The 27,924-nt window shown below is 38.5% G+C and overlaps 3 protein-coding genes across 5 annotated transcripts; 1 reads left to right on the forward strand and 2 right to left on the reverse strand.

Moving 5' to 3' along the window:
• The first annotated feature begins 4,979 nt into the window (after window positions 1-4,979).
• LOC146451656 (uncharacterized) lies at window positions 4,980-10,343 on the forward strand. 3 transcript variants are annotated; one of them, XM_085098907.1, is made up of 2 exons: window positions 4,980-6,002; window positions 8,119-10,343. In XM_085098907.1, exons 1-2 carry the CDS (start codon window positions 5,636-5,638, stop codon window positions 8,418-8,420), a joined length of 669 nt encoding a protein of 222 aa, XP_084955033.1. In that variant the 5' UTR covers window positions 4,980-5,635; the 3' UTR covers window positions 8,421-10,343. The 3 variants fall into 3 exon arrangements, 1 of the variants encoding a protein (XP_084955033.1); XR_014859986.1 differs by lacking the exon at window positions 4,980-6,002 and adding an exon at window positions 6,011-6,867 and having other exon boundaries at window positions 8,119-8,258; XR_014859987.1 differs by lacking the exon at window positions 4,980-6,002 and adding an exon at window positions 6,874-7,190 and having other exon boundaries at window positions 8,119-8,256.
• A 4,248-nt stretch (window positions 10,344-14,591) lies between these two features.
• Window positions 14,592-19,377, reverse strand: LOC146451657 (histone PARylation factor 1-like). Its single transcript, XM_085098805.1, has 6 exons — window positions 19,215-19,377; window positions 18,862-18,987; window positions 18,203-18,392; window positions 17,263-17,361; window positions 16,230-16,468; window positions 14,592-15,634 (listed from the first exon to the last, which is right to left on the reverse strand). The coding sequence occupies exons 1-6, from the start codon at window positions 19,321-19,323 to the stop codon at window positions 15,330-15,332; spliced, it is 1,068 nt and encodes a 355-aa protein (XP_084954931.1). The 5' UTR covers window positions 19,324-19,377; the 3' UTR covers window positions 14,592-15,329.
• Window positions 19,378-20,538: 1,161 nt separating this feature from the next.
• Window positions 20,539-27,880, reverse strand: LOC146451658 (cysteine-rich hydrophobic domain-containing protein 2-like). The gene is made up of 6 exons (XM_085098896.1): window positions 27,689-27,880; window positions 27,477-27,531; window positions 24,840-24,995; window positions 24,516-24,572; window positions 24,365-24,424; window positions 20,539-23,322 (listed from the first exon to the last, which is right to left on the reverse strand). Exons 1-6 carry the CDS (start codon window positions 27,814-27,816, stop codon window positions 23,272-23,274), a joined length of 507 nt encoding a protein of 168 aa, XP_084955022.1. The 5' UTR covers window positions 27,817-27,880; the 3' UTR covers window positions 20,539-23,271.
• Window positions 27,881-27,924: the final 44 nt, after the last annotated feature.

Here is a 27,924-nt window from a genome sequence, read left to right on the forward strand (position 1 = left end):
ATTAGCAAAAAAGGCAAATGATGTGAATAGAATGCACACCTTTCCTTGTTACAAATTCTTTCATTTGAATTTTTGTTTGGCCCGACTCGATTTACCAGAAACTTTTGGACGCCATTTTTTCAAAAACTAAACTCTTAAATTTTATACTTGCGCATGGTAAATGTACACAAATGTCTTTACTCTTTTCACGTTTAATATTCAAATCATTTAAGAATCCTTTTACACGTTCAAGTATAAACTCAGTGGAAAACCTTTCAGACAAAGCAACTGTATTCTGATGAGAGAAAGCAGAACAATTTACTGACATGTTGCTTATCACCAGGTACGAAGGCGATCAGAGTCCGTGTCTAATAGCGGAAAAACTCGCCTTTTCTATTTCTCTTCTACTTAGAGTAGCAAAGACAATATATAAAATTACTTTCAGTCAATGCGCGCTCTGATTGGTTAAAAGTAATTTTTGGACGCGCTATTATACATTTAAAAAATTAGAAAGCATTTTGTCCGTGTTTCCGTAAAAGTAGTCGAAACCCTCGTAAAAGTTTAGCTTCACCGAAGCAGGTAGTAGCGCCTACGACTCGAGTCTTCACACAGGTCGTCATTCTCCCAAATTAGTACAAGAACTTCTCTCTAACATGGGTCTTACGGCCGGATGCGGGAATCAAACAAGACATGGTGTTTGGCCGGGTCAAGAAAAGGAACCATTCCTACCTAAAAAGGCGAACAATAAAATCATATATTTTGTCTGAAGTCTGCTGACAGCGTTGCATTGGAGCATTTGTCAGCCTCAAAAGTTTCCAATGTGCTTGTTGTCCCATGAATTTACGGCTGAAAATGGTGTAGGTAAACTTTAGGTATCCTTGGAAAGATAAAAGATAGTTCCGTTGGCTTAGAATCTTATCAAGTGTGCCACTATACCACTGAAGATAACAAATGTATTCTGTTCAACTGTTGTCACCGTATACTCAGTTAAACTTTGTCCTTACAGAGCTGGGCGGTTAGTAAATGGGTCTTGATCGCCGCAATAATGCTGCCAAAGATCTAGAATTTCGTCTAGATCCACTGGCGCCCTTGGCATTAGCGTGGTTAGTCATAGTGAGCATGTTCGGTTGACGTCCCTCTTTATGTCAAACCCCGAGCCAAGGAGTTTATCCAGTCGCCTTTTCTACCTTTGAGCAAGTTCTTCGCATTTAGAGCCCTGAGCTACTGAACGAGTTTATCTTCATTATCGTACTGAACATTTTCTGAGAAACAGAAGCTATAGTCGGTTTAACAATGATCACTGGCTTTGCCGCTAATACCACTTGACTTGTAATGTTTTTTGACTGTAGAAAGGTTATTTCAGTAGAGGCTCTTTTTCTTGATCTAATTACAATCTGCACTAAAAGAAATTAACACTTTTTGTTATCACTCGGACTAAGAAAATTTACACTCTGTACTGTTTCTTCAGTGCCAAATGTCTTTCATCTCCTTCTAGAGTTCATGGCACGGTCAAGTTGTTTTGTGTCCCTATGGCATGGGAACGTGAGGGGGTGAAGTGAAGTGGAAATCATGTCGGAATGACAGGGTAGGAGATTTGACGGTAGTCTGATTCCAGGGGGGTACTCGGGTATAAACGTGACAGGGGGGTCCGACGGAGCCTAATATTTTGCACCCAAAAAAATACAAGACAGGAAATCACGCTTTCGGATCTTGCGGGAACTTTGGCTTGAATTGTGTAAGAACTATTAGCTTGGGAGAAATTCAAACCCAAAAAAGTACGCGCAGATTTTTCAGGCCCAAAAAAATACACGGTTAAATCTTCAATCTTCAACCCAAAAAAATACAGGAGTTGAAAATTTTAGACCCAAAAAAATACGTCGGACTCCCCCCCCCCCCCCCCCCGTCACATTTATACCCGAGTATTCCCCCAGGGAGTCTGATGCCAAAAAAAGTGGTTCTAACTTTATTTTTGAGTCTGTAGACAAAATTCTTAAGTTTATCCATTCAAATGAAAGCTAGCTTGGTGACCCCCATTTTTACCGTCCAATTGGAATGAGCTATAATCACTTAAGCTAAATTTAGGGCTGTTCTTAACAGGTTTTATTGTTGCTATGGTAACCTATAAAGTCGAGAAATCAACTCAGTATCACTTGTTCATTAATGTTTAGTTATTTGTTTGACATCATTATTGTAGCATCTACTGAGACGAAAGTGGTAGTGATGATCGATCAAATTGTAACTGAAAGAACCACCTTAAGTATAAAGTTAGACAATTGTTTGACCGAAAAATGGGATAGACTACGTTGCACTACCCGTTTTAAGTCGATCACAAGTTCCCAATGTGGGGTTCGACTGTATACATGTAAGCATATCAATTTGTGATGACCTTTAGGGGGTAGTTTTCTAACAGGTTTCCTCGAGTTTGGAATAGGATAAAAGATATACAGAGGATGGCTTTCACTTTCACAAACCTGTTACTATGCCGAGCAGAAAATTGTGTCAGTTCCGTAAAGTAATGGTGACGTATAATAGTTTAATACTGCCCGGCTGCATCGAGCTTCCACATTCAGGTTGAAGTTCAGTGTTTGAAGTAACGCAGCAGCAAGGCACTGAGAAGAAATGTACTGTAGGTATAAAACCAAACTAAACTCAAGAAGACTTTCTCTGGATGGGATAATTTGGAAAAATGCTTTTAACTTTAATTTAATTGTCGCGAGCGGTGGCGACCTGCCTTGAGGGCAAACCAGTAATCAGACTAGACCAGGACTGTAGGTATTTTATTTTCCGTCTGATATCTTGTGATATAGGGTAATATGAGATGGTATCTGTCTTGATGTGAGCCTTTAACTCGCCTAGGCAAGCTCACCCGAACGATTGCACGATACAGACTCAAGAGACCATTAAGACTAAATTTAGTTTGTAAACTCTTTTAAAATTGTAAGGCATGCAAAAGAGAGCTCGGTGACCCCCCATTTTTTACCATCGAATTGTGCGAATTGTAATGAGTTACAATCACTTAGAGCTAAATTTAGGGCTGTTTTTAAACAGATTCTATTGTTGCTATGGTAACCTTTCATCATACCTTGTTAGCAATATTGTAACCGTTTGTTTCCATTTTCACATAGCATTTCTGGCCCTTGATGAAGGTTAGTTTTGTCTTACCGAAATATTAGGCAATTTTATAAAATACTAGCTGTTCATTCAAGTTGATACATAAATGGTCAGTTTGCTTGAAAGAAAGTTACATACTTCTCTTTTACTGCCTTATCCGTGAGGGTAATGTACTGCATTTCGGAAACCCCGCGGTTAATACGCACGGTAAACTCAAGCCTACTTCGTAAAACATTGAAGTGGGACCAGCTATCATTAAGAAGAAGAAGGCAAAAAGCTATGATGATGTTTAAGTCCCTCAACGGGTTAGCCCCAGTGTGCTTGCATGAATTATTCAGTGAGCGACACACAGACTATGACTTGCGTGATTCTTTCCGTAAGTTAAACTTACCCAAGCCGCGTCGTAACTATTTGAAACGTAGCTTTAGCTATAGCGGTGTCTTACTGTGAAATTCTCTTCCTGAAAGTATAAGGGCGATCAGATCAATTGGGCAGTTTAAGAAGGAAATCAAACGCGCACTTGAAACATTCGATTCCCACTCGGCAATCTTGTAAATCAGTTTTTATAGTTATTTTAATTTTTACAAACGATTGTAATTAAAATACTATTGTCATTACTGAAGATTTTTAACCGAGTTTAAATAAAGAACTACTACTACTACGGTCTGTAGCCGCTATGATATCCGTCAGAGTTTTGCTGTATAGGGAAGTGGCCCCTTCCCCCTTCCCTTTTACGCATGCGTTGTTATCTGTACAAGAGGTTTTTTCACTAACGGAAGATAATTTGCTCATGGCTGGCTCACACAGTTATCGCCAGACACCAGCCTCGAGTTCGTTAATCATTGTTTATACTGTGCTGATGATAAATGCTGTGACTGTAATGTTAGATAAAAATCATATCAGATTAAAGTTACCGCGGCAATATTCTACTGCCAATTACAGAATTATTTATTTTTGTTCGATTTTGTAGACATTATATTGCAGGGCGTGCCATCGCGCACTTTTCAACACACATCTTTATTACTGGAAAAACTGTCAACCGTGACATCATAGGACAAACCAACACCCCATGAATTATCCCTCATAAAATTCGCGATTCACACCGGAAAATAGCCGCCTCTTCCAAAGATAAATTGATGAATCGAATCCTGATGAAATGAAAGGAAAAAGAAAAATTCACGGCGCAAGAGTTTAGGGATTAGAAAAATGCGGACTAAAATTCGCTAAAATTTGTTAGTAAGATACGGTAAACAGTGCCTAGTGCTTCAAGCAAAGTGGTTTATTAATATACCTCTTAGGCCAATTTTTGTGCCTAAAGTGGAAACGCTTCTGCACTACACTACGCGCCATTTGGTAAGTTTCCCTCCTAACTCACCAGCAACCAGTTACGCAACGGAGTGGAAGAAGACATTATGGAATATAGGATTCATGCCCAAGGAATCAACGCTATCAGAGAGTAAACCACAACACCATGCACCAATTTGCTGAGCTTGAAACCATGCACCAATCAACTGAGTTTTAGACCCACGCTGGATATTTTTCGTTACTTGCGCTAAAGTCACGTTAAATTTCTACAGAAACGTCAAAAAAAGTTAAAACAAATCAAACTCATTAATTCTTTGCGCTTGTGACGGAACAGGAAGTGCTGGAATTATGGCAAATTAAACGTTGTTTTTCAGCGCTTTTTTCTAAAAATAAAATAACTTATTCACGGAAGCTCCAAGAGAAAGAAAATATATTTTAAAAGTACATAGTTAGTATTTATGAATATTTTGAGATCCTTAAGGCAAAGAATGGCAACCAAAATGAAATAAGAGTGAAAGAAAGCGTAAAAACTCTTCCAAAAATTATCCACGTTTCTCATCTGTAATTCATTCTCGTATAAGCTGTCAAAGAGAATAATTAATGTCCTATGTTGGATTCCACGAGACACCACTATAGAAAAAAACACTGTATAAATTTGTAGAAGAGAAATTCAATGATTAGTTACTTTATTCAAGGAAGGATGTACTGAAAAGTAACCAAGTGTTAATTCTAATTGTTTTTGTAAATCCAAATGACCACTTTTTCACACCATTTTGTTTTTGAATCGCTCTGTTCCACAAACACTTGTACGCCCCCTTCTAAAGACTGCTATCTTGCTGTGCAATCAGAAAAAAACGTTAGAAATTTCATCACCCGGTGTTTTTTTCCCCGAGCCGGTTAAAATGCATTTAACCTTGTTGATGTTGAATATGACGATATTCACCGAAAACATTGTTTTTGGCAGAAAGTTTGCGGAAACAAATCGTTCAAGCAAGGCGCGTCTACCTGCAAGGCCCGCCCGCACTTCAGACTTCTGAAGTGTTTCAGGAAGCAGAGTTTATTTTAAAATATCATGTTCTCCGGCGGCATTTTAGAGTCACTTGGCGGATTATTATCACTTCATTATTTCTAACGTCTGAGACGATTCACGTAATTGGATAACAAAGTGTGACACGTGACCAACCCCTGAAAGCAAATAAAAAATTGCTGTAGTTCAATTCAAGAAGGACAATGTCATGCCATGTACAACGTATCCGTAACAAAAAACATGGACCGGCTCTGCAACAATGGCCTTACTTATCCGATAAACTCTCAGTCCGCGCTGAGAAGGAACAAGTCGTATTCTCAGATCTGCAGCAACGGAATCAGCCCTGCAACGAATCAGCATATTCCTATTCCTCGCCATGGCCAAACTTCGTGCCCGGAACAGGTCCCTTTTGACTGGAACATCCCATTTCTCCCCGAGCTTTCCAATAGGTACTCCGTTACCCCTCAATCTTACTTCCAGGATCTGAACGCAGCTCTGCCATCGCACACCACAAGAGCAATCCAGACCAGTGCGCAAACAGTCCCAGGAATGGATCCACTATCCCGCAGAAATGTCGCAGGTGAGTTTTACACATTTAGCCCTCCACCTACACAACAGAGTGACATTTCACGTTTGCGTGTGTTTTCACACGCGCTTATAATAAGTCCACTCGATCGTTACGAGAAATGTTCTGGGTGGCGCTCACATCGTTTGTTTAAAAAAAAATGGAAAACTTGCAAATTAAGTGCCTTGCCCTTTGCTCCTGTCGTAAAAAAATTCGAGTCTTCCTGTCACTCCTAAGATAAATAATAAAGCTGATCTGTGCGTAACTAATATATAAATTAGCACTTTACACATACACTAGCTTGTTTGCCTCTTGTTTTGAGGCGGTAAGGCCCGCCATGCAGGACTGAAAACTGTTAACACGCGTTTGTTGACAGAGCTGGGTGCAGGGAGCGGCGCCCGTTGAGCTCTTTTACACGAGACAAACAAAAAACAACCATGAAACAAATCCCACGGAATTTGTGATCACCGCGTGAGGCTCGCTCACTCTTCAGCATAGTATGCGTGAAATCTTCCCCGAAGAACGCCGGTTATACTGAACGGATTGGGTATACGCCAAGATCACTTAACTCAAGTCGGAGCTTTTAACGGATGCCTCCTGTGTACGTTCTGGTACGAGCTTGCTGTATTCTACTGATTTGAAATCCCGGCAGAGAAAAGTTGGAGACGTTCCCAATTTACACCATATTTCCCCGCTGTATTCCGTTTGAGAGTTCCATTCCGTTCCTTCTTCTTGCCCAGCCCTGGTGTTTCAATGGTAGTTCGAAGAAACGATACACGATTTCGTCCGCCGCTTGTCAGGCACCTACTTCAAAGTTCATTTTTCAATATCAATAGACTTTGTTGACAAAGGAAAGAAGCAAAAAGGATCGTAATTGGAGGTTTGTATTAAGTCCTATTAGAAGCCCTTCTCGATTTCTGTCACTAGAAGCGCGCAATTGGGTGTGACTTAGTCATGTAGTGAACGGCCGAAACTCTGGCTCACCAACTTATTGAGATAGAAAATTTCAACGATGTTTGTTGTTCCGATCAACGCTTTAGAATTAATCGCAACAAGTGAAGGTACCGATCCTGCTTGAAGCGTTTAACGATGATTGTTGAGCGAGATTAGTCTCCCAGCATCACTTCACTGTTGATGAAGAAGCGATCTGTTTCACACATGATTTATGGTTTTTTGGATTGATTTACGTTCGTTTAAATAGAGGTATGCTGTCTTCTTATGTAAGAGCTTAGCTACTTTAGAACTAACAGCAAACATCCTGTCGGAGAAGCCTTGTTAGTGCACTCGATACAGCAACGAGAAGACCACAAATCCTTCCGTAGATTTACACTCTTAGCTTCCATGAATACTGAATCAATCAAGGCCATACCTATGATGTTTCAGCGCGAATTAAAACTATGCGTTCAACTAATCATTTCAGCTAACTTAAAACCCGCTTTTGAAGAGAAGAAATCTGCAACTACGTCACTCTTTCAAAAGAAAACGAATGGATTTATCAAGTTTAATGAAACAACAATTTACTTCCATGACACAAATAGAGAGTGAAAACACAAAATGGAGGACAAATTGCGTTAAAAACTAACCATTGTTTTAACTCGTCAGGAAGTCTTTAATAGTGGGCTCAGTGAACAATGTAAAGATGGTAATGTTCGTTTATAACTAAACAGAAAGCTTCTAATTAAATTAATTAGCCCGAGAGAGGCGGTTTAGGGCGCGTTTTTGCAAATTTTTCAGAAGAGCTATTCCTGCTGGGAAAACGATTGGAAGGGTTGCAACAGATGTGAAGCGATAAACAAGCGCCTTGAACAAGCGTTTCTTCAACTGGCTCTTAACTGTTGATTTAGACTTGGTATTTTAATCCCCGATTGATTTACGATCCGTCAGAAACTGAACCGAACGGATATGCTTTGTCAGGGAAATTTCTTTTAGCGATTTTAGTCATCTCTTGATCGTTGTTTTTTCGTGAATTAAACGGCGACACGATGATTGAAAATGCTAGTGCGCGGAGTGCCAGGTTTCACGTCAAAGGCATGCAACTTCCAATTAATTTGTGGCAGTTTGTTCTTTATAGTCTTGTATTTAAAATTAACTCTTAGAAAATTATTTCAATGATTTTTTTTTTCTTTTCCAGCTGAAGAAAGGCCCAGAGGTCGTGGACGAGAATCTTGGAGTTCTGCGAAGGTTCGTTCGCGAGCGAGGACAGCGTACACAACCAGACAACAAGTGGAGTTGGAAAAGGAGTTTTTGTTCAGTCGCTACATCACTAGAGCACGCAGAATAGAGCTGGCAAAGTCGTTAGGTCTTTCAGAGAAACACATCAAGATATGGTTCCAAAACAGAAGAATGAAAATGAAGAAAAGCGAAGCATCATTCGAGAGTGGAAAAACAAGCCCCAATGAAATACGAAGACTGTACAACATGGCGGACGATTGAGTAATCTTTGACACTTTCTTAACGTATATATTTGTATCATTGTATCGAACATTTGAACTACTGTATATTGAAGTTGTATAGTTATTTGGAGAAAGCTTGAATCTTATTAGACTCCGATACATTAGTATTTATATCTTTCGCCCAAACTCGAATTTCATCTCAACGGATTTAGCAACTCGTTCCAGTTTTACAGTCAAGCACATTTTTTTCTTGTAGACAGCTTTTCCAGCAAAATCGCTCCAATTTTTGCATGACTTTTAGGAATTTCTATTGAAAATGTCTTGTGGGATTTTAAGAGTATTCTTACAAACCCTTAGGAATTAGATCTCTCGTTCGCGCGCACTACAGCGTTAGTTTGTTGTATATTTTGTAATTATTCAATTAGTTGATGGTTGACGATTACTCCTCTAAGCAGGGTGCTAGTTTTTATTTTTTTACTAAACAAGTTTTTCATCACCACGAATTTTACATTTTCTCTTTCTCCCCTGGACACAGAATTTTGCTACATCGAAAATACTTTGTAACAATCTCAGTGTGGTCTTAATTATATTTTAAAACTGTTTGGTATAAATCACAATTCAAGTCAAAATTCAAATGGTTTCAGTTATTGAAATATCATTTTATCATTATGGCAATGTATAACGAAGCAAAGTTTCTGAATTTTACACAATTAAGAAACTGAAAATGAGCAACGAACAGTGCCATAGGAATTCTGAATAATGAAAATTTTTCATCAGTTTGAGTGGACGCCTCATTATAACTTTAAGATTTCATCCGGCCACAAATCAGCTGACAAAATCATAGGTTACAAACCACCTTGAATTGCTCGGAAAGTGCAGCACAGCAGCTCTCATTTAAATCAGTATGGTTCCACTTAAGAATCTCATCCAAACACTAAAATGTGAGAATTACCTTGTGCAGCATAATCTGAACAGCAATACAAGAACGTAGAGATCAGCAGCTTTCATCATTTAGGATTTCGTCTTCAGAGGCTCAAAACTATAAACCGCCTTTTAGAGCAGAATAAACAGCACCGTATGAAAGAATTACTCAGTAGCTTCAGATAGCTCGTTTCATTCGGATCGTTAAACCTTAAGATTTTATCAACACAAAAATCAAACGAAGACATTTTAGATTGTATGTCTCGTTATTTTAACAAGTAAGAGGAGAAAGGGATTTCTAAGAAACGTGCGGTTGGAGGGGAGAGTAATTTGCAGGAATGTATAAAATTGAAAATATATGAAACTCCACTCATTTTGTACGTTTGACTCCTTGCAGAAAAGGTAAAAATAATGCCGTTTGATGTGATTTCTTTCTAAAATGCAAACTGTACAGTAGATCAACTCTTTCATGTCTAGGTGACTACACTTTCTTATAAATTTAAACCGGCTTACCACGACGTTGAAAAACCACTGTTTATGTAAATTATCCAACACTCGAGAAAGTTCATTTATACAGATGCGCTTGTGAGCCTTCTTCATTAACCTTTCCTATTTTAACTTGTAAGAAGCTTATTTCTCTCATGTTCAATTCCTAAGGCAATATTGGTTTAAGCTTGAACAACACTGTGCTTGGCACAGATAGCACTACCAGTCTTCAGCTTGAAATATTTTAAATTTCTTTGGTGCGATGTTAAGTATTGCACGGTCTACAGTGTTTTTTTTGCGAGCCATTTGTTCAGCATTTGTTTAACTGGAATCAAATCGTAAGATAAAAAATTGTTATTGAAATTATGAACAGTATGGCCTCAGCATCAATAAATTCGTTTCCATCCTTTTATAACTTGAATTTGACACACATCATATTCATCTAGACATGTAGAGTCTGCGACATGTTTGAGCTCACTGGATTAAGTTTGATTTGTAATAAGGTGCGATTCATGTATTAAGGAATACATACACATACATAGTTTGGTCTGCAGTACACTTTCGCACAAGGATAAGTTTCATCATTAATTAAACACCTTGTTCGATCGACTCGTCAGAACCTAATGCGTCCTCACAGAATTTAACTGTCACAACAAAGGGCGCATTCATATCTTGCGGCCCAGAAGACGTCCTCGGTGGCTTGCACGACTCTTGCCTGACTTTACAAATGTAATTAAAAGGAAAACTGGATAATTAAATACCAGTTACGCAGCCACTTCCGCCCGACCTACTTCCGGAATTCATAAGTCTAGTCGGGAGTATCATTTGACAAAAGAAAGAATGTCTCCTTGATGCTGTTCATTAGACAAAGCTGGGGTGGGGAGGGGATGCGTGTGCAGTTTAGGGGGGGGGGGGGGAGACGTGCGCCTTCGAAGTTCACGACAAGCTCATTACCCACTATAGAGTGATGCATTACTAGCTACTTCATGGCGTCCAAAACACCTGAACATTTTGCTAACTTTCCCTACCGGCCAACTGGTGCCCTGTTATCGGATAATACATCTGCATTGAGAGAGGCTGTTTGCTTTGTCTAAAGAGACGTCACAACTGCAGCCTTCAGATCTATTGAACGAAGAGAAAGTAGACTTGGGTGGGATTGAATTAGGGTATGGTTTCAGAGACCAAATATGAAAGTGGGGTTAAAGTTACCTGAACGTTTTTAATATAGGTCTAAATGTTAGTGAGTCGGACGGACTTAAATGATCATCGGACTTTCGGTCGAAAGATCGAAGGGCCAGTGGTTCCGACTTTACGGCCTCCCTATTGGTTTGCTTCCTTATAGTCTCTGTTCACCCTGGTGAATAAACCGACGATATGCTGTTGAGCGTCAGCCCGCGATGGAGTAGCACATAGCATCCCCTCCAAGGGGAGGGGGGGGGGGGGTAGTAATATTCTTAAATGCCCCATGCCACAGAGACCGGTTTAAGCTCTGTCGTGCGACTTTTAACATGGCCAGGTGCAACATCCCACACCCCTCCCCTCCCCCTCTGGGTGAAGCAAGTATATCGCTTAGCGCGTGAACCTAAACCAACAAGATTGGTCTTTTTTCCCCCATTTTAAATATTCGCTTTAACATGCTTGAAGAAATCATCACTCTTTCCGATTATTTTCTGGAACGGATTATCTCATACATGAGCTAAAGCTCTATTCAATTTGAACAACATATAACCGACTTATACGTTATATATACCTAAGGAATTAATTTTTTCCGCTGTAAGTTAAATAAATGGTGACTTGTTTAAACTCGCTATGAGCCTAAGAAGTTTTGGTTCTGTTTTGTCTAGCGTGTGTTTATCAAGCTTTGAACTTTTATCTCCACCAACACACCGTCTTGTAGGAGTCTCATCGACGCCACTTTAAGCCTTTCGCGGCGGGCCATACTAAGTAACTCGACCCAACTGTCAATGACAATAGCAATTAATAACTGTCTACTTAACAAATCTCTTCACCTTTTGTGATCCTTTGTAAACCGTGAGGTCTCAATAGTGAGCCTCTGCCCCAGTCCCTCACTGCTGCGCTTCAATCGAGAAAACCTCGTAAACGTCGAAAACACTTAACAGCGCTCAGAACTGATACGTCTGAAAATAGTCACCATCTTTCAACCAGAAGTTTCACGTGCTAAAACAAGGCGTAAACATATAGCTTGGTTTTCCCAGTAGTTTTCGCATAAGTGGCGCTCGTGTATTTAATTTGCTTCCAACGAGAATAACTGAATAGTAAATGAATGGTCATGAATAGGCAAGACGCTATTTCAAGCACTATAAAAGTTAGTTCTATATACCTCTTACTAACCTCGTTTTCTCGGTCCGTACAGTAAGTCACGGACCGAGTTTTTTCCCGTTGATTTACGCGGCCCAAGCGCGTAAATCAACGGGAAAAAAACGAGCATCCGTAACTTACAGTACGAACCAAGAAAACGAAATTAGTAAGATATTTATTATATCTATGAGGCTAATCGGGCTCGCGGGGAAAGGAAACTTTTAAATTTAGTGGGCCGTACAGTGAAATACAGCCAGCAAAATTGACCAATCACATTGCGCTTACTAACTGAGAGAAGTGATAAATCTGTATATTCTGTATTCTTCTTTTGTGTATTGCAATTTTGTTTTCATTTAGTACTGCCATACAGGACTTCATTTAAATTAGCACTCTAGTAAACTGGATGTTCCTGTTAAAATATTAAATGAAATGAAATAAAATTAAAACTTTTTGTTGAAGACCACCAGGGTTTCCTGTCTATCGTGAAATGCTGATTTGAACACATCTTCTAATAGTCAGCATAAGGGAATAGAGTAGGCGTCAAACCAACTCACTCCTACCACTTGTCAAGCGATCTTTTACCGTCTGAGGATGATCTTTTTGCCGTAAACCACTCGAGGAGGGATAAAAGTCGATAGCCGTGAGAACGAATTGCGCCTAGGTACACTGATGTCCAAACAAAGATCGGACTAATTGCCTCAATTTAACAGAAAATGACATTTCCGGCCATGTCGAAAATGATGCTTTTGATTATTTTGCTGCAATTTGCCAAGATAATGGCCAAAAGACGACATCGGTTACTCTAAATTGTCATTTTTGGAAAAAAAAAAAGTCACTGAGGTGTAAATGGGCCCCCACACAGATGCATTTTCGTTTGAAAACGCAAAATGAAGTTCTTTTCCCGTTTTCAGACTATTCATGTTTCGTTCACACGAAAACGCTTCAAAAAAGCAAAAATTCGGAAACAGGCTGCAGCAATCTTTTAAAAACGGCAGCTTTTGAAAGCACACCCGTGGGGACAGCGCGAAAGCACAAACTTTTTGAAAACGTGTTTTCGTTTTTCATCCATACATAACACGCTTCGAAAATGGCCCGTTCAAGCCCGATTTTTGTTTTCAGGCTTTCTTCTTGCAACTGCTTAAGTTACGTACTAACTGCGAGGATCTTTCATCTAATTAAGTGTAGCCACTTTTGAAAATGCGTCCGTGTGGGCAACAAAAACACAAACGATTGGTAACGAGTTTTTACCGTGACATAATGAAAATGTGCGTTATTGGAGTAGACTGCAAGCAGTCCCTTTCTGGATAGTCGAGAGGTCGCGCGAAATAGCAGAGCGAGCGGAGGGGGCTTCTCCCCCAGTCTCTTCTCGTTTATTTCTCCTCGCTCCAGTCTCTCTGCGCTGTGAGCGCATCCTCTCGACTGACCAGAAAGGGACTGCTTGCAGTCTATTATTGGAGAGATTTAAAGTTACATGTACGTTCACGACAACTGCGTCAAACGGCAGAAATGGCCACGTGACCATGTTTATCTTTCATTTGCCGCTCATTGCTTTCAGTTTCTCAGTAAAATTGAGTAGTTTTGCTTGTACCATTCTCATCTATGTATGTTTTTTCACGAAAACATATCGCGAACCTCACGTTTGCCGTTTGACGAAAACGACTCTCTATTGATTTCATCTAAGTCGCGGGAAAACGCAATGGATGTCGGGCAGGTTGGTCTACATTTTTTCCAGAAAATCACGATCATGAGTGGCACACGTCTGTATAAACTTTTTAGAAATAAGACTTTGGAGAGTATGTTCAAATATCTTATCAGTCAGTTCAGAGATTTTGGCACAAAACGTAAGTGACTACGTGCAATCACTGGTGAGATAGATTAACTAAAACTTCCTTAACCTCTTGATTCCGCTGATGCTTTATTACAAAGAGTATAGAGTTAAAATGGTTTGAATCTCTAATGGAACTCTGCTTTTTCAACTGTTTGGGAGACCAACCGACTCCCAAGTTAGAAAGATCAGTACAGCTTCGCATGACCATACGAGGTAAACTTTGTGTTTGTATGCGTTGATATTTCTGTTAACTATTATGTGCTATTTTTTGTGCACAAACGCACGATTTTCGAATAAAGCTTTGAAAGTTCCTTTCTGCTGGAGCCTTACACTTGTTAACTCGTTGAGGGAACATCAGTTGGAAAGTGCCAAAGTATGGCAGGAAAGAACTGGAAAATACCGCCCTGATCATCCATTTGTTCTTCATCACTAAATTTTCAACTCATATATACTGATGTAACCTTAAATGGAAAGCAATCCAAAAACACTGGTGTTTCTGTTAACTTGAGCCGCAAAAAAAATGTCTTTACAGTGCGACGCGCCTTACCGTGGCCACCCAACAAGGCCACGGTAAGGCGCGTCGCACTGTGAAAACACCGTTAACTAGCATTACACAGTATTTGCAATACCCTGTTACCATGAAACAGAAACAGATCGTTCGTTACTCCATAGACAGCAGCGTGCAGTCTCTTTCTTCTCTTAATAATTTTAACTGAGTACAAGCGTCGGCTACATTAGATTGAGTGAGCAGTGTCAATTTACATGATTTTTACACTTCTGCTCAAGTTCAGGATCTGAGAAAAAAGGCTGACAGCTTAAAGTCCTTCAGTTCATGACCTACTATGCAGACCTTTGGGGGCAACACTGTAGGGGGGGTACTCTAAGAATTGATGGGTGGGGAGGTGTCCACTGGGACTGTGAAACCCTTACCCTAAGCCAGACCAAGTTCAGCTACATTTTGTAACCCTATAATAGACTTAAGACCAAAATTCCCTACCCTATGCCAGACTCGCTATTTTCCAGAAACTCGGTCACTATAACAGTCTAGCCAAAAAAAATCTATGTGTATAACAACAACCAAAACACGCTTTGTAAGTCATCAATTCCCAGGAAACCTAGTGTAGACCAAATTCTTCAAGCAATTGATCAGTTTCCTGGAAAATGATACCCTATTCTAGCCCAAAACCCTCAGATTTCTATACCCTCTACAGTCCCCAGACTAAACTGCTTGAAAACCACACCCTTCAAAGCGGCACATACCCATATAGCTTATATATGGGAGTACCCTACCTGGGGGAGGGGGTGGTACATCACACCCTCCATCCTCTCAAGTGCAAAACGAAGCCAAGAACAATAACAAAGGAGACTAGTCAAATGTCTGTCCTTATCACACACTTAAGATGGCAGCTGGGCAAGCTGTGCTCTAGTTCGGTTATTCACATGAATCTCTACTATCTCTGCAAAGAGGTCCCTACCAAGCAGCCTGTAAGCGAGCGGCATCAGTTGTAAGATGGCATTATGGAATCGCTCGCTTCCAAAACAGAACAGATCCAGGCCTAATTCAAGCCCCATCCCATAGTCACACTCATCATTAGCAAACTGAATCAGTGTCATGATTTCCTGAAGATCTTCTGATGCTTGCTCCTTAACTTTTTCATTTTTCCCTTCTGTAATCTGCTTCAGGATTTTCTTCAGTTCACCTACAGTATCATTTTGGAGCGAAAAAAAAAATAGGCATGAGGAATCTTAAGGGAATCTTGGGGAAGTGCGACCTCTTTAAAATAAACTCATATAGTTATTTTCCTGGAGACAGAACTCAACGATACATGTAGCTTTCAGGAAATTTCAGATCAAATTATATGGCTTCCATTTCCTCCATTATAGTGATATAATTTGATCTGAAATTAGTGGAAAAGCTACATATTTTGGTCTAAAATAGGGTCAGAGTTTGGAGGATCAGGTGACACCCCCACCCCCCCCCCCCCACGCCAAAAATTCTGAGGAGTATCCCCCTCCCCCAGGTAGCCCAGTATCCACCCTTAAATAACCTGCAGAACTGGCACTTTATGTTTTTCAGCTGAGCAGAGGCAAGGGCAAGGTGAGTGCGGAGCGCAAGCGACATGCAGTGGGTGTCTTTTTTTTTGTGCCCCTCCTATCATGCATGACTTTCACTGTGTCATCATCTCGCACTTGCCTCCACTTGCCTGAAAAATGCAAAAAAAAAATAACATCTGTTTTGCAGGCTACCCTTAAATTATATGCAATAAGGCAAGCTAAGTTCCATTTTTCACTCACTGTCAGTAACTGTAAGAGGGCGGTATCCAACATCATTCGCATCCACCGGAACAACAATTCCAGCTTTGTGAAATGTCTTGCTCACAACCTTCTTGTTTCTGGCCTTGATGGCTGGTGTTCCTGTGTCAAGACTGTATTTCAACTCCTTTGCATTAGAAACAAGGAAAGTTTGAAGAGTCTTCAAAGCTTTCTGTTTAGATTTGCCACTTGATGTCTTCATGAAATCACCAAGAAATTTGCTAAAATTAAACAAAAATGATTGTTATGTTACATTTTGAAAACAAAAACCTTAGCAGAAGGAAAAATTAATGGATGACAATAAACAACTATCAACTCAGTACTGGTGACAGATATATGTGTGTACAAACAAGTTAAAGCAAGCCTCCTTACCACTACATGTATTTTAAAGTTTAGTATGTTTGTACAAGTGGCAATGTAAGTAAAGGAAGGAAGTAAAATAAATAGATAAGACCATTTTGGTCTGAGCTTGGACCAGCAGCCCCCCCACACAAATTACCAACGATTCTGAAGATGGATTGAAGGAGGTTCCACATATGGTGGAGGGACTGTGGAACAAGATACTAGGCTGGCTAGAGTTGAACAGGACTTGGAGTACTTGGAATTAGCCAGATCACACTATTATGGTGGGTCATGTTCCCATGATGACAATAACGACAATGATGATGATGATGATGATGGATGATGATGATGATGATGATGATGATGGATATGATATTAGTCACTTGGGGGGTTCACTGTAGATCTGTGATCAAATTTAAGGAATTATAGATATTTTGCATAACAGGATTTTAGAATGCCAGCAGATGAACCAAAATGAGTGTACATATGAGACAACATTACAGACCACATAGAACAAATACTATGCAAAGCCAAAAATGAAGGATGGCACATCCTACATACAATAAACAATTCATCCAACAGAAGGTTGTGTAATATAGCTTGGTATTTTTATGAGTCAGTTTGATGGTTTTACAAGTTTCGAAGCCTTTGACAACCTTTTTAAATTCCTTACTTGACTGCAGCAAAGAGGTTTTCCCCAAGCACTGTCAATTCACAACTCTTCTCAGCCTGGTTAGATGCCACAAATACTGGAGGACTTTTGGGGTCATCCCTGTAAAATACAAATTTTTTTAATCCTTTCAACTAACAGTATACATGTAGGACTCTGGTTATTCCCAGCCACCAATGACTCCTCAAGGGAGTTGTGAAAGCATATTAGCCAGTCAAACTTTTGGTCTAACAATCAGTGGTTCGGTCCTGGTTTCTGGGTATTTCCCAAGACAAGAAACCTAATCATTGTTGTTTTTCTTCATCCAAGTCAGCGGCAGATGCAAACCTTTGTTAGAGGTAGGATCCAGTGAAAAAATTGTAAGCCCAAATAGAAAATGTATCAGAACTTTAACAATTTTGGCCTGCTGGGCCAAAACTTTTCTGGCAAAAAAAGAGGCAAGGGTTGGCTCACTGAAATCTCACTGCAAGTATATAAATGGGTTCTGGGGAATCTTTAGGAAAACCTAACAGGGGAAGCAGTAATACTTCCTAAGTTAAATTAACATACAGTACTGGCAAAAGGAATAGCAGCACCTACAGGCACATAAAATGCATGCAATATGGCAAATTTACACACATGATATGAGTATGTAATGCTGTTATTCGTTTGGCCAGTACTGTAGACCATGTGGGCTGGCCACCTAGAAATTATGAGAAATTGGTGTGCAATCTCTCAAACAACTGTAGAAGGTGATATGCCTGCTGACATAGTATTTCATTCAGCTATGTACAAAGTCTGTTGCAGGACCCTTTATGATAAAGAATATGGAGTATTGAATTATCAGCCACATAGCAGGCTCACTGGGCAACTGTTTTATTTTCTTGATTCATCAACAGTACACACATGGACATGCTTTTAAATTGCAGTACAGCAAGATGACTTGAAGATAATTTGAATTTACCTGTAGTATCCCAAGTGGTTTCCTGTCTTGTCATCTCCTTTTATGACCGTTAGGAACTCTGGAGGATCATAGAAATATCTCCAATGCAGGTGATATGAGGTGATATCTGACTCACTGACATCATCAAAACTTCCTGATAAAATGTCATATGGTCCAACTAACTTTAAGCCAAGGGATTCATTCAAGGCCTCTAAAGGCGAAATCAAAATAAAAAAAATACAGCAAGTGTTACTTCTTTCAGCTCTAACCTCAAAATGCTCATTTGTCTTACGAACCAGTCAATGTAAATCATCTGTTCCAGTTCTTGACCACAAGTAGCCAAGCACTTGAATGAGATTTCACTTCCTCTGTGTTCCGTCTGGAAGAACACTTTCTAGAACCTTGGAACACAGCAGAACAGAAGCAATCAGTGACATAGGGCAATAAAACATTCACCCAGCTGAGGACTGAGAAGAGTATTGCTCAGCTTTGACTAATATGCCAAATGACCCCACCTACCCCCACCCTCTTTTATTTGGTCGAGGATGGGGGGTGGTGATGAATTTACATTGATTGATTAATGCACTGCTGACAAACAACTCACATCAAATAATAATATTTCAAAAAACAATAATTAAAACAATAAGTGAAAATGCAACACACAATTCAGATCTACTTACCACAAGGATTTCGATCATTTAGCTTCTTGCAAAATTCCCAAAAGTCGAAAAAGTCTTGAGGAAGATCGACTTTGAAAGTTTCTGCCAGTTTCTCCTTTACAGCTTTGTCACCGTAATTATCTTTGGCTGCAAAAAGGCAACATCGTAAAGTTAGGCTTTTGGAGATGCTTGGTCAATAAAGCAGATCGCCACCGCAGATCTTAACGTTCGCCTTTTACAAGAGAAATTAACGCCAATCCAAGGTCTTCCAGGAGCACACCGTACCATCCAAACATTTAGACAATAATTTATGCAAGAATTATTGCTTCTTGGCGGCTGATTCACGCGAATACTGGTTAGCTTGTTAATCTTACCTTTTGATTTCACCGATTGCTGTTGTGTGTCAGACTCTTCCTTCTGATCTAGGCCTGTTTTATCTGTCTTTATTCGCTTTTTCGCAGGAGAACGAGCTTCGTCCGCCATTTTGAAACAACGATTTCGCCGATTTCGCGGGAAATTATTTTCGTTTCCAGACTTTTCACGGTCACATAGTTTTTACCGATACATACATGTATACTTGTGATTTCTTACTGGCGAGAATTTGCTGAATGTGAAAATGCAGTATGATGTCCAAAACAGTCAAGAAGAAACTGGACGTTTGATTTCGTGTGCAAATCCCAGCCTGCTTCTTTGTTGTTGAAGCCGTTGGTGTGTTTACTTGCTTTTCTGTTGTTATTATAAAGTTCTTATAAAAGGCAGTGTAAACTTCTGGATGCTCAGAACCTAAGCAAAAGATGGTTGGGCGGCCAACCGTAGCCAACCTCGCGAAGACTAAAACCGTAACAACTTAGTCACTAACTTCTAATCAAACCTCTAAATAATTATCCAAATGTTCACTTAGAAAAATCATATACACTGAAGTTCTAAAAATAATAGTGATGATGATGATGATAACTATTATTATGACAGTTGTAAAAACTTATGTATGCCATAAGATTAATTATACATAGACTGGGGCGTTAAACATGGCCCAAACTCAAGTAGGAATAGCGAATCTCTCTAGACTTTGTACAAAATATATAATAAAAGCTAAATAAACAAATAAAACTTAGTGACTAATAATCTCTAAAAATCATGAATGTGAGTTCCTTAAAAATTTATTATTATTATTATTATTATTATTATTATTATTATTATTATTATTATTATTATTATTATTATTATTATTATTATTATTATTATTATTTGTGTAGCGAGTCTCAACTTTCCTGTGCTCAACTAAATTCGCTAATTAAGTTTACTTCGCCTAGCTTCTTCCAATTTCCGTGTCCAATTGATTATAAAAGTGACCGAAAACTATTGCACATTTTTGGGAGAAATAAAATTTAGCCCGAAAACATTGGTAAAAATTGGACAGCAAAATGTCCTACTGCACCGTGGCAAGACCCTTTCAAACGGTCTCAAAACTTAACAAATGTCAGTTGAGTGAATGATAACGTGAAAGTTGATGCTGTAACTCTACACATCATGTAAGAGGCAACAAAATTAACTCCGGAGAAAATTTCGATGTTTTCAAAGTCATTTTCATTGCCTGGGGTTTTTGTTTTTTTGCATTTCTTGTCAAATGTTAAAACAAGTTATTACTGTGAAGGCCATTTAACAAGAAGTCAATAAAGAAACAAAAATTAACAAGAAAAATTATTTTCTGACCACTTTATTAAAACCAACGCAACAACCAAGTCATAACCACAAGCCATAAATTAATATCAAAACCTTACCAGTTTAGAAATAAATTGAATCTAATTTAAAATAACTTAATGCATTTTTCCATTACTGGTGCCTGCACCGATTAACACATGCCTGCACGTGCGAAGGGAAATATGAACTGAAATAAAAACAATGGTAGAGCTTTCTCGTAACAAAGTTGTACAGTAAAGATAAACACAATCAAGATTTAATTTATGAGTGAAAAAGTTAATTCCTTATTTATTTTTGTCCAGTGATCATTCCTCTCTCTCTTTACTTAAGAATTCAATTATCATACTGGGTAAAAAAGAGAAGACATAAAATAAAGCGATGAAGTTTGTAAGTTGTACAAAAGCTACTATTTTAAAACTGATTCTGATTCTTACAGAAAAGAACCAGGTTTAACATAGCAAAACTGAGAAGAAAAGATTATAGTAAAAATCTTTGTCAGGTGTGACTAAAACAATACCTAACCAGGAATCGGGTTAGCCATTCTAAAATTTGTCTTAGAAAAAAAATTCTTAAGTTTTATTAAAGGAGAACAGTGGTCTGGAGTCACTTCACATCTGACAGAATTTTGAAAAATTCAAAACTACAGTGGAATGTACCAAAAAATCATAAGGGGTTGAAAAGCGTATCCCTCGCTTTGAAACATGTAACCTTCGCTTGCAGGTCTTGAAATCTGGTATTTGGAAAAAATGAATATTCGTACGCTGTGAGCACACGTTACGTGTTTCAACCCCTTATCAGTTTATGGTGAAATGAAATGAAACATTACTACTTCAGCAAAACAAAATATATAAATAAATAGAGTATTATTTACTATTTTGAGCCTCAATTGACTGTGATTTGTACATGAAAAAAAAGCATGCAATAATTTTTTAGTCATATTGATGGCACTTTACATATCTTGATTGAAAAACCAAAAATACTGGAAATAACATGAACTAAAATCGAGCAAAATATAACTAAAGAATCTTTTATATGACAACAACTGAGCCTCAAACATACTCACACCCAGTGGAAAAATATTTTCAAGTTATGTTTAACCACTTTTGTTATTAATTTTGTCTGGAAAAAAACCAACAGTTCACGTACAAATTGGAGAAATTATAGTGAAATTTGGGGAATACAAAATTACTAAGGGCAGGTAGGTGGGGATGAGCATGGCCATTCCTTCACGCTCCCTCTATTGTCGAACTCCATTAAAGTGAAGGAAAACTAGAGGGTTTTGAAGTAACCCTATTCTGGTATTCTTTACATGATTGTGAGCATTATGGCCAAACAGTAACATGAAAATATTCTCAATGCAGCATAACTTTTAGTATCCTTTATAAAATGTAATTTTAATTTAACCTTAACAGAAATTGTTACAACTTGCATCATGAAATCTTGTGTGTTTCTGTATCACTAGGAATATTGGACTGCAAGCTTTATCTGGTTTCTTTTAATAGCCATTAAGTGAGTAGTAGCAGATACGAGACCAACTTCTAATCCAGTCTTGTTTTCAACAAACAGTCTGTAGTATAGTTCTTTAGTTCATTGCTACCCCTTGCCAATACTATTTTGAGGAAACTAGGAAACTGTTCACAACCTTCTTCTAATCCTGGGGCCACATTCACACTAAGCCTTCCTTAGTTAAAATGTACAGTCTCTTAATATTGTTTCTTACAATGGCCTATTGTTGGAGTAACAATAGACTATTGCACGATACTGAAACAAGAAGTTCCGCTATAAAAGGGCACGCTTCTCCTTCATTTCACACTTTTGTGGGCGTGAGATGCAAATTTAGACGCTGTTCAGTCATGGCAAGTTGTTGACTCAAAAGTCCTCTGAAAAATATGCCTCAAAATATTTTAATATCACTACAGCAATATAAGATATCAAGTTCTGATATGTTTAACAAAGGTTATTCTGAAAACTAGGCTGATTTTATCAATAAAAGCTGAAGAAAAAAAAGTGTTGTTTGTCAGTTGTTTATGCTGATGGTTGATTGACAACTGAAGGCGAGAATGGCCAGGCCAGGCACCTTTTATACCAGAACTTCCTGATCAAGATATATTTTATCTCAGCTGGGCTTTGTGAATCTGGCCGCTAGATATCCTTTGAAATTATCTAAACCTCAACCAAATTCACGCACTGGTGATTGTGTTACTAGAACAGGGCAAAAAAGGAATGTTATCCACAGAAGCCATCATCTCAAACTGGAAGGTAGTACTGACGCTTGACAAGATGCAACTGTGAGATGAAATTATGACTGATCACTGTAATCTCAACTTTCGCAGTGACATGCTCAAAGATATGGTGATCACATGAGAATTTTTGAAAACTGTGGAATGAAAGCAACAGCAGTGACGTAAAGTGGACTGAATTTCAAGCAACTTCAAAGGACGTCTGGAATCATCAGTAAAGACCCCTATGGCTAATTTGTTTTGGTATAAAAATAAAGTCATTTAAAATTCACATACTGGTGGTATTCATCCACATCAGTGACAGTGACATCAGGCTTGCAAAAAAGACCTGAAATCACTCATAACAAAGCATGCAGGAGTTCAATACTATTATCTTAAATTTGCATTTTACAACCGTGTATCTTACAGAAGTGTTTTCTAATTTTCAATACAAATTATCTTAAGAACTATACAATAATACATTTTCTATACACAGTAATGAAGCATCCAGATATCAGTCAGGGCGTAAAATTTGTTCCTTGGGCAAGAACTCTACAATTAAAACCTAAAGAAAAGAATAACAACAAACAACTTTAAAAAAGCAGCTATTAGGACAGTACTTCCTAATACAGAAGTATTTTGCACAGTTAATGACTATGCGGGAAAGCAGATCTTATTATGGGCTACTGGAATCCAGAGAGAAAACTGGGGGTAGTGGGGCATATTTAAGAGATAATTAAGCAACAATTATTCTAGAAAGCAGTAAAATACAAAGCAGTGCACAGCGTTTTTTTTCCAAATTGAAGCTTTATTATCTCTTTAAAATGCATGGTTACCACCGGATTTTCTTTTTGGATACCAAGAGTACTTGCTAAGTTCTGCTTTCTCCGTATACTGTAGTTTTAAACCGCCCAAAAATATTCCCGTATTAGCAGGCACCACCCATAGGAAACCCGAGTATCTTGAGGTCCGCAGAACGTATATGCATAGTAACAAAATTAGGCACTGTCATTAAATTGTGAGAAAAACAATCAACTAAGCTATCATAGTAAATTATCCACAATGACTAACACTTTTTATGAAATATAACGTCTCGAACAGTACACTGTACCACTCAAAGGTAAGCTACCAGTCTCATCCCATTTCTCAGGAGAAAGGATTCATGTCTCAAGAAACGCAACTCTCTTATGGAGAGACAAAAGTTGCATCTCTTAAAACAAGACTTGAACTTGTGTCTTAAAAGAATCATAAGTTATCGGGACATTCTAGAAACAGGCCCCTAAGCAAAGAGATTTCTTTCTTGACTTGTAAATCTATTAACAGTGCTCCATGGATGACTATCCAGTGTTGACAACATAGTGTCCAGAATGAAATGACTGGCACCTAAAGCCTTTCATAGTGTGGATCCATAGATTTGTCATGCAACATGACTCATCGAGTTGAACAGCAAGACAAATTTGTGGTACAAGTTAAGGGTTAAAAAATTAACTTGAACAACAAGCCCACCTGATATTACATGGAATGTTAAACTCTTGTAAAGCAACTACTAGTAAGACCTTTCCTTGTTCAAAGTAGTTAATGACCAGTCAAGTAATATTTGTACTTACATATTCCATCATGTTACTGGAATTGCATCGCTGTTTGTTTAAGCGCCAATGTAGCCCAAGCTGTGAATGAAAAATAAAACTTTATTGTCTGTACTTTTTTAATATAATTCGCTGTCCAAATAAAAATGTGTTATGAATACTTTGCCTGTACCTTATGATATAGGTGGCAGTTTTCAGCATCTAATACCTTGTTAATTGAATGTCTTGTCTGTGAAAAGAGAAAAAATATTAATAACCCACTAAGGAGCCTGTTCAAAGGCTAAGGCTATTAGGCACACAAAACATTGAGTCAAATCAGAGAAAAAATTAAAAACAAGCTAAACTCAAAGTAAGATGGCTACTGTTATTGTTCATACTTTCCACTGTCATTATGTACATATCCGGGTGGTTTGCGTAAATGGTAAGCACCCCAGTTGAACTAGAGACCACAAGATTTTGCAAGGTGTTCTATAGGACAACCAAGAGCTCTACTCACCCTCTTATTGAGACAAACAACAGGCCACATAGACATGCCAAGAGTGCAACAACAACAGAGACAGCCACAGAGTAACCAGCGCACATTAACTGGCATCGTTTTACTGAGCACTCTGTTAACTCTTGTGACAGTCGCTTTGTACTCTTCAGGGGCTACCTGTGCACAGGACAGGAGAATAACTTTTTAGCAACAAAGAGACTAGTATGTTTGCTGTAAAGAATAAAGAAAGACATTGTAAAAAGGGGTCCAGAGCCATCTTTAATTTTCACAAATTTAAGGTGGCTCTGAACCCCTTTAACTTGTTTTTTAAACTTTGCAAAAAGTTGTATCTGAACATGCTGATTACAGTTCCATAATAAATAATGGGGTCACCAAGCTCATTCTTGAGTTATAACCACTTAAAGGTAAAATTAGAGGTGTTTTTAACAGGTTGTACTGTTAAAAACACCTCTCACTGCATCAACATTTTTCATAAATCTACAACTGCTCTTTATCAGTTGATACAACAAGAATGGTATCAGAAACATGCCGAAGCATTGGTGAACAAGGTATGATGTCACCAGGACTCACATGTAGTTTCATGAATGATGTGTGAAAAAATGTGGTTTGTTTTTGTGGGTAGTGCACTGTATAGCTGGTGCTCTACCCACTATGTCGTCAGGCATGTAAGAGTGAGTGAGTGAGTGAGTGTCCGTAAACAAACAGGTCTGCAGCTCGTGCACAGCACTACCCACATGTACACAAATATGTGTACCTATTTTTAGTACTATGCAATAAGCCACTGATGATGTAGTGTCGAGTAGATCAATAGACAATGTTTCAATGCTGGAGATTGTGATAGTTAATAATACAGCCATAAAAATGCGTGAAAGAACTACAATCTCCTTCCTCTCTCTGTTGTACGATCCCTTTCCTTGTAAACATGGGTATTCTTTTCCATTTTCTGATTGGCAAAACAATTTAGTTCACTATTTTCTTGTGTAATAGGCGTTCTCAAGCCTAACTGACAAAACAGATTATGCCTCCATTTTCTATGGATAGTGACAACTCAAGGCAGAATGCGTTAAAATATAACTTTCAACTTTTTCGACAAAATTCTAAGAAGAGATAAAGTACTTTTGGCATGAAGATGAACGACTCCTGATAGGAGCACTCGGAATTTCTTTTTCCGAGTTTGCTTGTGTCATTACTGAATAATACATCATTCTCAATTGTTCACCAGCTGACTTAAAATATTACATCACATCTCCTTTCATTGTGCATATGCCACTCATTGACATTCCAATCCTAGCAGTATGCAGGATGTTTGTTCCATGAACCTAGTTTAATGGCCTTAGCTCCCACGAGTCTCCTGTAGCTCAGTGGTAGAGCATCCGAACTAGTAATCGAAGGGTCTTAGGTTCGACTTCTGATAAGAGCACTTGGAATTTCTTTTTCCAAGTTTGCCTGTGTCGTTACTGAATAATACATCATTCTCAAGATGTCATTATCTTTAAAGGGGAAGTGAGACAGGGATTTATTTGCCCTTTTTTACTTCAGGAGACTATACAAGGATGGATAACATGAAAGATATAAGCCCTAGACTGATCTCCACGACAACTTTGAAAATTACAGGCTAAACTTAAAATTTTAAAATCACTGAGTGGCATGATGGGGTGCTCTGCACATGACTGTGTCCCATTAAATTAACGAAAAAAATACAGAGCAATGTTTTCCCATTAATTTGAAGGCCACATGCAAAAATTCAGGCACTTTTGACAAAAAAAAAAATTTCAAGCAAATTTTCCACTTAGCATAGTTTTCCACCAAGCCCTTCAATTATAAAACACCCAAAGAAAGAAATCACTTGAATTTTTGAAAGGTACAACTCATGATCTGTTCAAGCGCATTTTGGAGATGATGAAAATGCAAGAACTTGAAAAAGGTAGCCTAACATTTTTCAAGAAGTAATCCATGCCAATCCAGTCCATCTATGGCCAAAGACAATCAGGACAGTTTTAGTACCCTGGGATGGTTATTTATAGCAAAACTGTCCAGATCATTTGTAATATTTTTAGGTTCACGTTGTGGGGTTTTTGAAATGACACCAAATCTCTATGGCACATCCTCTTTAATTACAGAACTCAATAGCTTACAATAGTTCCCCAAGCTAAGAGAGTTGTTTACAAAATTGTGTGACTGCTGGTGGTTACTTTATCAAAGGAATTAAGCGAAATTAAAATTAACGAATATTCATCATAAAAAAACGTTCCTAAGCTAAGTTAGCTCGTGGTTTTCGCATGAAATTATAAATAGAAAGTCAAAACAAGGCAGATATTATGAAAAAAGTCCTGTTTTTTTAGGACGGAGAGGTGGTCAGTGAACAATGAAAGATCACGACTTCATACAAGGATAACGTTGATATATATAAACAAAGAAAAACTGAAACATATCATAATAGAAAGAATTATTGTTCTATAATTTAATACTTTTCCTCAAGAAAAAATTTGCCCGCAGTCCTTGAACCCTAAATCTTTTGTAAATAAAGACGGGAAATACATTGAAAAGCAAAATAAACCACACAGACAAGTACAGTCCCTTACAAAACGATCGACCACACGATTTCCTCGTGTGTTCGCTATGAAGTAACACGCTTACCTTAGCGCTCAAGCCTTGCTGAAATTCTACATCAAATTTGCTATTTAGACCGAACCTACAAGCCACAAAAAAGCAACAAGAAAAGGCGATCAATTCCTGAAGTTCTCATATACAAAGCGATTAGTTGGCAACAACGAAAGCGACTTGTAAAAGAGCCGCCAATGTGAGCTATTCGGATGAGAGAGCTTTTAAAAATCGTAAACACAACTCACACAGTCATGTGTCCAACACCGCGTATGACCACCGGTTCTGGGGTCACTCGAACATGTTCGTCAGAAGCACGCGAACCTCGCTCGTCTTCTTGAAGATTTTCATCAAAAATAGCGTCAAAATTCGCCATTCACAGCACGTTTTCGAAGAAATTTTACTGCAGAGAAAGAAAATCGGAAGTGAAGAGATATTTACTACGACCCGCAAAGGCCATTGGGAAGGAAAGAAGAGGGAAGTC

Source organism: Pavona decussata, unplaced genomic scaffold (genome assembly GCF_977016875.1).
Source record: "Pavona decussata unplaced genomic scaffold, jaPavDecu1.1 SCAFFOLD_386, whole genome shotgun sequence".
Classification (NCBI taxonomy): Eukaryota; Metazoa; Cnidaria; class Anthozoa; order Scleractinia; family Agariciidae; genus Pavona; species Pavona decussata.

Excerpts from the sequence above, each read along its gene's own strand:
- LOC146451656 (XM_085098907.1), top strand. The coding sequence starts at position 5,636 with ATGTACAACGTATCCGTAACAAAAAACATGGACCGGCTCTGCAACAAT. Across the intron at positions 6,003-8,118 it reads ATCCCGCAGAAATGTCGCAG|CTGAAGAAAGGCCCAGAGGT; the intron begins GTGAGTTTTACA and ends TTTCTTTTCCAG.
- LOC146451657 (XM_085098805.1), bottom strand. The coding sequence starts at position 19,323 with ATGGCGGACGAAGCTCGTTCTCCTGCGAAAAAGCGAATAAAGACAGAT. Across the intron at positions 16,469-17,262 it reads AACCTCTTTGCTGCAGTCAA|CAAATTTCTTGGTGATTTCA; the intron begins GTAAGGAATTTA and ends GTTTAATTTTAG. Across the intron at positions 15,635-16,229 it reads CCCTCTTACAGTTACTGACA|GTGAACTGAAGAAAATCCTG; the intron begins GTGAGTGAAAAA and ends ATGATACTGTAG.
- LOC146451658 (XM_085098896.1), bottom strand. The coding sequence starts at position 27,816 with ATGGCGAATTTTGACGCTATTTTTGATGAAAATCTTCAAGAAGACGAG. Across the intron at positions 27,532-27,688 it reads GGTGTTGGACACATGACTGT|GTTCGGTCTAAATAGCAAAT; the intron begins GTGAGTTGTGTT and ends TGTGGCTTGTAG. Across the intron at positions 23,323-24,364 it reads CCAGTAACATGATGGAATAT|GTTTTAATTGTAGAGTTCTT; the intron begins GTAAGTACAAAT and ends TCTTTTCTTTAG.